The sequence below is a fragment of the Dermacentor albipictus genome, chromosome 9 (genome assembly GCF_038994185.2).
Source record: "Dermacentor albipictus isolate Rhodes 1998 colony chromosome 9, USDA_Dalb.pri_finalv2, whole genome shotgun sequence".
Lineage (NCBI taxonomy): Eukaryota > Metazoa > Arthropoda > Arachnida > Ixodida > Ixodidae > Dermacentor > Dermacentor albipictus.
This window is the reverse complement of record NC_091829.1, coordinates 62,143,531-62,153,967: the sequence shown is the minus strand read 5'-3', so window position 1 is coordinate 62,153,967 and position 10,437 is coordinate 62,143,531. Positions and strand designations below refer to the sequence as shown.

The 10,437-nt window shown below is 45.7% G+C and overlaps 1 protein-coding gene across 6 annotated transcripts in view; it reads left to right on the top strand.

Moving 5' to 3' along the window:
- The first annotated feature begins 307 nt into the window (after positions 1 to 307).
- LOC139046754 (uncharacterized) overlaps positions 308 to 10,437 on the top strand; it is a 30,552-nt gene continuing 20,422 nt past the window's right edge. Inside the window, exons 1-4 of one of the 6 annotated variants that reach the window (XR_011508727.1) lie at positions 308 to 399; positions 2,078 to 2,346; positions 3,736 to 3,866; positions 7,822 to 8,016. Coding sequence is in view for 1 of the 6 variants with exons in the window: in XM_070526180.1 (XP_070382281.1) it covers positions 2,225 to 2,346; positions 3,736 to 3,866; positions 7,861 to 8,001 (394 nt within the window). In the remaining 5 variants the exon portion in view is untranslated. The remainder of the gene's footprint in view (positions 400 to 2,077; positions 2,347 to 3,735; positions 3,867 to 7,821; positions 8,017 to 10,437) is intronic. The other 5 variants (XM_070526180.1, XR_011508725.1, XR_011508726.1 and 2 more) reach the window with 5 other exon arrangements.

Sequence of the window (10,437 nt, the reverse complement as noted above, 5' to 3'; positions counted from 1 at the left end):
AGGTGGAAGTCATCAAGCTATGACACTTACGCAACTCGTGCAACGCAAACGAGTTTCTCGCTTCGCCTTTACTGTCTACCAGGCTCGTGAGATGTATATGCGCACTCTGAACCACCTCCCGACACGGTGTAGACGACAGCAACAGCAGCACTAAGAAACAACATAAACTTCAATTTCAAATACACGAACCGCACATCACGGGCCTCCTAATTGCGATAAACGGTCGTGAAATGCCAACTCACTCGTTAAAGGATGGCTTTTACCCTTACAGAATATACAGTGGGACAATATACGCCTGGAAACTATGGCCACGGATTTCTATAACGCCCTACTTCCGGACAAACACACGCAATCAGCCCGGAATGAGGTCAGGGGATATCTTTACCCTTAGCTAAATGGGTGAGTTTTCTGGCCGCATAGGGATTTCTACCCCCTAACTCTGGCTTACGAGTTTCGTGCAGTGCTCCTCAATCATTTGGCATAGCTAAAGAGCTGTAAAGGAGAGAAAGTAGCAGCGCTTCCTATTTGTGATTGCCGTCTAATGCACTTTTGCGATAACTATCTCGGACGTTGAGAAATTAACACGAAACTGCGGCAGGCTTTATTGCGGGAGCTTTGGGGGCCATCTCAACCATCTGTATATTAGTGACATACTTGTACGTCTTCACAAGGAAGTCTTGCACAAACTACATGTCACACGTTTAACATGTGTTGCTGAGCAGTTTATCTGGGCGTGGAAGGCCTGTAGAGTAATGCCGTAGTCCCGATTTAGTTCACAGAATCCTAAAATGGCTATGCACATATGCTTTCAGGGCGCAGACACCCCTCAACACGCCGGGTCGTAGCTCGTTATTCATTGCCTCTAACCGATCATTCGAGAAACTGCCGATAGGATAACAGGACAGAAAAAGTGGTGCTTCTCTGGGTTGGTCTTTGAGCAGAAGGCAGGAACCTTGCGCGAAGAAAGCCGGCATCCTTCCACAAGAAAGATGGTTTGGTCCATAGACAAGCAGTGTGTGACAATCTTGATGCACTGAACCCTCAATGGTGGTCTCTTGTTCACCGAATCAACAAAAAATAAACTGGATGAAAAACATGCACATTTGCTGAAACACGAGGGAAAGGACGCGACAATATCGCCACCACGCGACCATGCTACCCTCACTGCAACGCCCCTTCGACAGACCTGTGACAAGTCGCTCCTAGTTTCAGACGACGAGGTGCGGTAACGAATATGTGTGTACGAGGGCTAATCAGAAACTTCTTGCCCCTATTTTTTATTAGCCAATATAAGGACATAAGGTAACTACAAGTATACGTAGCATGGTACGTACCTTACACTATTTTTTTACCTTACACTATTCCGACATTTGTCTCATCGCGGCACGACATTTCAGACGCCTCGGTAATCGGAAAGGGACGCACGTGGCCTCCCTGAACGCTCATTTGGAAGCAAGCCTTCACGGCCCTTTGGTGAACTCACAACACTGCCGCCTCACACTTCTCAAAGCGAGATACCTTCCCACATACGTGAGCTGCATTTCCGCGTGGATTTCTATGGGCGTTCCTCCTTTGCCTCATAGACAACGAATCACACTTTGTTCGTCGTACTCCGTGGACGTTTGAAGAACAACCGCCATCTTCACCAACCGACAGAAGCGCCGTGCCGCGGAGCTACCGGCAGATTTAGATTGGGCAGGTCCAAAAAAGGTTTACCATTGGGAATGGATATGTTGACTTTATATATATAACCGCAATTTGGCAAAAATATAGAGGGAAAGACTTCCTGATTCACCCTCGTATAAACATTAGTCGGGTTCTGTTCATTCTATGTGTTCACTAACTGCGCCATCATTGCCAACATCTCGCGGGGAACCCTTGCATCTTCTGAATGAAAGAACCAATATTAAACACATGTTTGTGTCTACGGTTCATGTATGGACGAGTGCTTTACTTTAATTTGTTTTTATGCTTCGGTGTCCGTACAGCACAGGTCACTGCGACGCCTCTTCAAGTGCTCGAATATTAGCACTTTAGCGTGGACATAGTGGCGCACTCTGTCATCTGTGTTTTTCAGATGGACTTTACGGTTTCATTCGAGTTGCCCAGATGCCCAACGTCTTATTGGTTCCCTTTCATCCTTGGCACAAAGTGCGCACGCGCGATCATAAAGCAACGTTCAGTCTCAGAAAGATGCTAGTACTCCGGAGCGTCAGCATCAGCCATGACTGAAGAACGAAACGGTGGACATGCGCCTCCCGCGTTTAACAGCATCGACGAAGCAATCCCGGGTACAAGCCGGGAAGGCGGCGAGGGTGCTTCAGCAACTTCCGACGATTGCACTACGTGAGTATTCCCACTTGTGAAATTTTCGTTAAGTATTGTCAGCCGCAGAAACAATCCGGAATACAGACTTCAAAAGCTATACATATGTTCCCACACCGAAGGGGGTGTTTTCGAGGACAACTTAAAAGCAGCGTAGCTGTGGCTGTTTATGGTCATGGTAAAAAGAAGTGCCGCCATAGGAGGAAAATGTTAATAACATGGTGAATACGTATATATTGAGATTGCGTTGGATCACCGCATCGCACACTTGTATCAGTAGCCCATTGTCTGGGATGTTACGCTGCTTAGCTCGACAACACCGGTAATGTTCCAGGCGCAATGGTCGTTCACCTGTGATTGTGAAATGCAAGAGTGCACTTATACTTTCATTTACGTGACCATTAGAGAAACCCAGGCGGTTAACATTAATTTCTAGATACTTCTAAGACGCTGTCATAGCAAGATCAGGCTTCAGAAATGTGAGACACAAGGATATAAAGAAACATAACAGTACGTCACACTTCCTTTGGCGGTCGAGTGAGCATACTTCAGAAGGCTGACGAAATAGCACAGAAATCGTACAATTTGCTCTAAAGGGAAAACAAAATAGGTGACCAAGTGAGTACATTTGGATTGAAATTTTTACTGTTGCGTGTTCTTCAAGAAATACAAAGGTGAGATTGAAGAAAAACGCCACACGGCTTTGAAATGAACGCTGTCTTTATTTTTACGGCATGTTCACACGAATCGGAAAGTATCACTTTTGCGCCGCGATGCCCACGTCATTATAGCGCAACTACGAACAGCCGCGTTCACAAAGTGTGCGAACGTAATCTTGAAATGGCGAGAACAGTTGCAGACCGCAAATATAAAGAAGCGCGATCGCAATCTAGCAGAGCTCTTGCGGACGTGTTGGGTGACTGATTCGGCCGACTGTCGCGGCCTCTGTACGAGAGTTAGGCTGACGTGGCCCAACTAACCCCAACTTAACCTTGCCTTACCTAAAGCGTAATTTCAAGCTCTCCTGCGCTGTTCAAGCACGCTGCTTATGGCGCGGCCGTCCTATCATAATGTGTATCACTAGCGCTTTCCATTTTATTCGCTTGACGTCGTAGAGCTACACGCCCGTAGTCTAAAATGAGCGCCTCGGAATGGATGGCAGTGCATAATTATCTCCTAATCTTGCAACTTGGCATTTTCTTACCCTGGGTATAGCATCACTTGTTGCTTTCACATATTTCTTGCTTGATGTCGGGATTTAAGAAATCGCGCAGTTTATTAGTGTGTCCTTCACCATATGCCAGCCAGCAATTGATTATTTTGGTGAAACGATTCCTTACAGGTGTTACCTTCGTTAACGAAAGAGCAGTTTCCTTGTTCCAAATTCTGTTTCCCAACTATATTCTTCAGATGTCTTCTGCTCCACCTGGAAGCACAGAGTCACATGCCGATACCTATGCCTGATCCTAGGATTGCTGACGAATGCATAAATGATGTGTGGAAGGCGTTGCACTGCCGGACCGATGCTAGTGACGACAATGGTACGTACGGCATGGTCTTTAATCATCGATACCACCCCCAAGACGCCTAACAACCCACAGAAGAGGCAGCATTTCAATCGATCATGACGGCGGTACATTTATTGGTCATACCGAAACCTTACTAGCATTTCCATGTCGGTTGCAGTTTATGCAGTCAGCGTGAAATTCATGCAGATGAATTGAGTGGTTATAGAGACAATACTACGCATATTCTACATCAGTGAAGCTTCAAATGAATTTATTGTGAGGGCAATAAATTCATTCGTATAGGCAATTGACGCTTCAGGATTTGTCTTGGATTTCGTGTTGGCATTGGGTCAGAGTAACAAGCTATGCAATGCGTAACAAGCCAACCGCATGTTTTATTCTTTACGTTAAATGCTTGCTAGAGGATCCTGCCGTCGAAGGGCCTCTTGGCAGGCGCCATTGCAAATTTCATCTATACACTGGGAATTGCCAAGGCGCCGTCAAAGGAGCGTTTTTGTAATACAATTTTTCAAGTGCATTCGTTATGGGAGAGGATAGATGACATCGAGCAGTCTTGCAACGGTGCCATATGCAGACGAGGGTCAGTTTCTACAGACACTCTCCCCCTCTGCCTCCAATGGCGTCCTCAAGCGCTCAAGCAGCGTTCCTTGCTTGCCTTCTCCCCTACAGGAGCAAAGGCCCTACGTCATGTGAACGTGACGAGCTCCGCCCCCCTTTTTTTATTTTCATATATTTTTGTCGTACGGCACATTTGTTTGTGCGCATTACGTCATAGGATGATGAACCAAATTCCCGTGCAGTGGTCGGTGCCATTGCAAGCAGTTGGCATTGCACAGATGTATTTGTTCGTGTCCTTGACCGGTTCTCTCAAAGCTCGGCTCCTTCCAGAGAAAGGGCACGTGGCCTACTGTTGCAAAGTGCCACTAAGTCCTGTCACGCAGCCGCTTATACTTTGGAGACGCGGTGGCCACTACTTCATCTACGAGCCGCGCTTGTATGTTTACGACAGCCAAACCTGGTGAGGGGACCTTGAAGACAGCTTTCTGTCTACATTACGGAAAAGCCTCCTCACCTTATTAGTATTCTAGAAGACACGTAGACATTATATTTAACGCAGCAGAGCTAGATTGCTGCTGTTGCATTTTCTAATGACACTGCCTTGTGCACTTGTTGTTATGCCCGTCTTGCCCATTTTCTGAGATGCCGGTAACACCACCCACACATTTGCGAATTGACCCACCGTGGTTGCTCAGTGGCTATGGTGTTGAGCTGCTGAGCAGGAGGTCGCGGGATCGAATCCCGGTCACGGCGGCCGCATTCCGATGGGGCCGAAGTGCGAAAACACCAGTGTACTTAGATTTAGGCACACGTTAAAAGTTGCAGAAGTCCTTCAGTGCGGTGTTCCTCACAATCAGGAAGTGGTTTTGGCGCGTAAAACCCCATAATTCAATTTAATCTTTTTCAACGTCTACGCATTGTGCGACCTATTTTAATCAGTATGACAGTTAACGAAGGCTTCCAGAGCATCGTAGCCATTTTTATGACGAGTTGTTAAACACGCACTGCTAACAGTAAATGCGTTCTTAGAACCTTCAGCTACAGATGTATGTAAATATGTGCATCCGATAGCCAGTCTCTAAGAGAACAGTGCACTATCCATTGTAGCTTGAATCCATCATATGAAGACAAGAACTATCGCGGTGTTCTTCAAGCTTGAATGCAGTTTTTCCCCATGTCCTGTCGCCTTTTCCTTTGTACACGACTCGATCAGTCTGTCTACATGAATGGAATCAGCGGTAACGCTCCTAAAGCCTTGCATTAGTATCAATGCTTGTTTTTGGAGCTCTTTATTAAAGTGCATAATTGCAAGATGAGTTGAATTCGGCTGCGCATTTAGTTGTGGATGGAAAAAAATCATGCAAAATAGCTGTAATAATTTGATGGAATGTGGAAACGGCAAAAGCGGACGACGACAGCTGTTCATAATTGCAGAACGCTATTATTTAACGAAGATTCCGTCAGAGTATGGGTTCCACTCGATAACGCCCATCGAGTGCCTCAGCAGAACCCAATATCTCCCTCGTAGAAATTAGTGTCAATTTGTTGCAGTATTCATGCGGTTGCTACCATACGATCGGCTTTTATGTGGTAGTCATTCCGCTCTCGTCACACACTCAACTACTCGATTTACGCCAACACACAAGGTTTTGCGCAACCCCAAACACTGCTAGGTGGCCAGGGTACGTGAGTTCCTGCAGTGCGTGGTATTGAGGCAATTTCTTCTGCACATAAAAAAGGATGTAAAAACTGGAGGCAATCCTGGATTCATCCTCGACATGACCAGGTGTCCGAAGCGAAGCAGAATTTCTTCAAGGAAGAATTGTCCTGCACCCACCAATACCACAGATCTACGGGAAAAATGCTATGCGAGTTTCTGAGAACGAAAGCCTTGCAGTTAACAAAAAATTGTTTTTAACGCGATAGCGTTAAGGAGCTCGTGTCGCAGAAAAGCCGGTGTCGTCGGCGTCGGGTGTCGGCGTCGGCGGCGTTGACCGTGAGCGATAAATCACGGCAGGCGCTTCATAAATAAAAAGCAACTTCCAAGATTGGCCCGGTGGGAATCGAACCCGGGTCTCCGGAGTGTGAGACGGAGACGCTACCACTCAGCCACGAGTTCGATGCTTCCAAGCGGTGCAAACGCGCCTCTAGTGAATGCGGTGTTGCCTTCGAAACGAGCCGTGGAAAGTTATACTGCGGTGTATATCGGTAATTATGAACATGTAACGTACAGAAGTCACAATTACACGAGTTGCGAAGTGCGTTTCCGCTGCATTTCTTCTGCGCTTTCCGCACACGCAGAGCCATCTTGCGGCAAAGACAGAAGACCCCCTCCTCTCAATGTACGGCGCTGCCCCGACAGGAGGCGCGCCGCGCGCGCATTGGGACCGCTGCCAGGCGCGTCGCGGGACTCCCTCTCCCCTGACGACGCTTCGCCGTGCTCCCGGTTTAGATTACTATCTATCTCTCTGCCCGTGCCGATCACGACGTTTGGCTGGCGTAGATCGTTTCCCCTCCGAGACACCGAGTTCTTTGGTTCGTTTCGTTCGCTCAGGCGCACGTTTCGTTGCCGCGCCGAACGCTGCGTTGCTCGACGCTCACCGCGTGATAGGTGGGCGCTAAGTCCGATGCGGGGCGCATCGTAAGTGATTGCTGTGCCGTAGCGCATTGTCTTATACCCCTTGGCGGGTCGACGGGAACGCTGTCGCGTCCCACTCTTGAAGGCGAAGCTTAAGCGTCCTCCAATTTTTTGAAAGCATTTTGGATGAGGACAAGTTTTTCTTGGCCTAGCGGATGACAATTTTCTGTTTCATGAACCTTTCCCTGCATTTCAAGGTACAAAAAATGTTATAGGGCAGATCTTGTGCGAGTTCTTTGGAAGGCAAAAATGGAACGTTTACTTTAAGTTCGCGTCTGCCTATGCCGCAGCCTATGATCTTCCGAAAAGCTTTCCCATTTAGTGAGAGAAACTGAAAATATGCAGCCTATGCGAGTCCAATAAATTACTATAGAACCATGCGGTTTTGCCGTCGTTAAACTTCAGTAACAGCCGACAGTAGTATGTACCCATTGGTGCATACATGCATGTTCAATCTTGTGTGGCAAGCCAAAGCAATGGTCGTCGTGTAGTAGTCTATCTAGGAGATAATACTTTACCCAAACACCAGAAACAAGCACACCAAGGTCAGGCTTCGTAAGATCAGCCATGCTCTAGTCTAGGCCTCAGAGACTAAGGAATAAAACCTTTCACTCCCAATACGCGTAGTTGTCTTTTTTGCAGCGTCACGTTGTGCCTTCCGGGTTTTCTTGCTTGCATTTAAAGAAGCACTCCAGACGGAAGCAGTGCTGTTAGGATTTATTAGCAACAAGACTCTACGAAAGTTTATTGCTCCTCTCGTGTGCCTGACAGGCAATGTGACAGTGTGGACCCAGTACTTCTGATTTCAAGGTATACACGCAAGACGGAAACCCGAAGCACCGGTTTTACACTTCCAGTCTGCAGGAGTAGCGGCGGCGGCATCGATGCAATGGCCAGTACAAGCCACGCGGGCACGGAGGAAGCATCGGGCCTTCCTGAAAACGACCCTAGGTGAGCCAAACTTCTGTAAGAATTCAGTTCAATAGAGCAACTAATTGAGACGGCACGGAATGCCGTCTATGGCTCAGCTATGCTTGAACTGACCAACTTGTGTGAGGGACTGAAGCTTCAAGTATGAGCTATTGTTCTCACAATGCGGCGCTGGCTTTAACAGAAAGTTTTATCTGGGGATCTGCTACCTAGTTCATAAATGCGAGAGAAGAAACCATCTTGCTCAGCAACCACCGCAACAACATTCGTAAACCTTGTGGCGTTTTTTTTCATCGCATAATATTGAAACTAAAGGAATTCCACTTTCGATTTCTTAAGAAAAACTGACATTCAAGTAAGAAAATTACAACTTAATTGAGCTTTAAAAAAATGTCATGATTTTCTAAACTGCGCCTAATGTCACATTTAATGTGCCCAATATTGATACATTAAACAGCATACTAAAATAAACTATTTTATGAGTAGATACTTTGGAAATCCTCATATAAATGATTATTTTATGCGTATATTTTAGGATTGGTGGTTTAACAATTTTTGCAAGCTGAAAACCAAAACAAAATTTGGATTCATACAATTATTAGAATTTACCTGTGTCAATCACATGCAATAAATTTCAACTGAATTCATGCGGAAGACAATAAGGAGGTTAGTTCCTTAGCCTTGACGGGTTCCCTTAAAACGCCACTACGGTTGTTGTGGCCAGTTCTTCACTTTCCCAACATACTACTCATTACATTTATTTATTCATTTATATTATATTTTCATAATATTCCCATAAAGTTCTTGTTAAGGACATAATCGAGTCTAGATGCCGACCAAGATGGAATGACGGCACAAGACCTACAATATAAACCACATGAGCCGCACCATAATATTGCATTAGCCATGTGAACAACAATAAACATAGGTGTACAAATAATAGCACATTACCCACACAACAGCGACATAAGTTCACCTGGTGATTAGCACAGATATTTGAAAAGAGCAACAGGCAGTAAGTAATACATACACTGGGCACGCGTGTATCTGCCCAGAGCAAGCAGAATGCGTTGTTGGGCAAGTTGGTTCATTGTATTTAAGAAGATTGGTTGCGCTTTGTAGACGATCGTCTACAAAGTGATCGTCTTGTGATCGTCTTGTGATCGTCAACAAAGCGCAACCAATCTTTCTAAATGCTCTGAGCAACATGTCTATGCGCCTGAAAGATTCTCCATGCAAACGTATTTCTTTGAAAGGGGACTAATCCTCATGAGTTCCACCCACTTGTCGAAACGTTGGCCTCAGCTACAATGTTCAGCCACCTTTGTTTACCACTGCCGGCCGCCGTGTTCATGCGCATATCTTTCTTGCCATTTAGAATTCCAACCCGTTCGAATTCGGGTTGAATTTTAAATGACCGTTCAAACACTGCAGGAAATTTTGAGCCTGTAAGTTTTTCTTCGTGTTCGAGATGCAGGGCTCGAATTAAGACGTATGACGTACGGCAGGGGGTCAGTCCACATATAATTGTTAGACATCACGCGAATAGTTCGCCTTTGTACCATTTCCAATTAATAATTAATGTGGACGCCTTAAGTGGCTCGTTGCAATGGCTCATACCCGCGTAAAGTGGCAGTGAGAGAGAGAACTTTAATGAAAAGAATGGCTAAGTGCCCTATGCACCGGTGCGGGTCAATGGCAGAGATCACAAAACAAAGAAAAACAAGAAGCTAAGTAAGAACTCAGGGGAAAACAACAAAAAACAAACAAAGCAATATAATCAAGAATGACTCATACCCGTGTAAGCAAGCAAAGATGTAATCGCCGAATATGTACAAAGGAAAGAAAGAAACAAAGAACGAAATGACCTTTAGGTATTGCATTAGGTTCTCGCATATGATTCTGGCAAGGTCGATCTACAGGGCCAATCGTTTACTTCCTACTGCGGCTCATTAGGTCTTGCAAGAAGTCTGGCCTGTCTGATCGTGCAACTTTAGACATTGGCATGTGTGCAACAGGCTTTCGTTTTCCGGTGCTAGAAGACTGCAGCATGCTGCGGAACTTTTTTACTCTTCTAAGTATACAAAGCGTCCTAAAAAAATTTACCCACCAATACCATAGCCCATATCAATATTTACACGTGTACTCAGTTCGCGATATACTGAAGCAAGAATTTTGAGACATGTAGCTGAGGTCAAGCGCGATGGCTTTTAAAAATGACTGATTGAATGATCCAGTGCAATCGCTGTTCTTGCTTCTGTGTTCCGTGCAGCTTGAACGAAGATCCTTCCTGTTAAGCTTCGCAGACCACCAAAAGCACCAGTGTTCAACTCCTGCTAATCTAGAGCCCAAATCGAGCGCTAAATATCAATGAAGTAACTTAGCGCTCGAATTGAGCGAGTCGCCTTACCATTAACTCTCGATTTAGTTTCTCAACCTCCAAAATGACAAAACGTG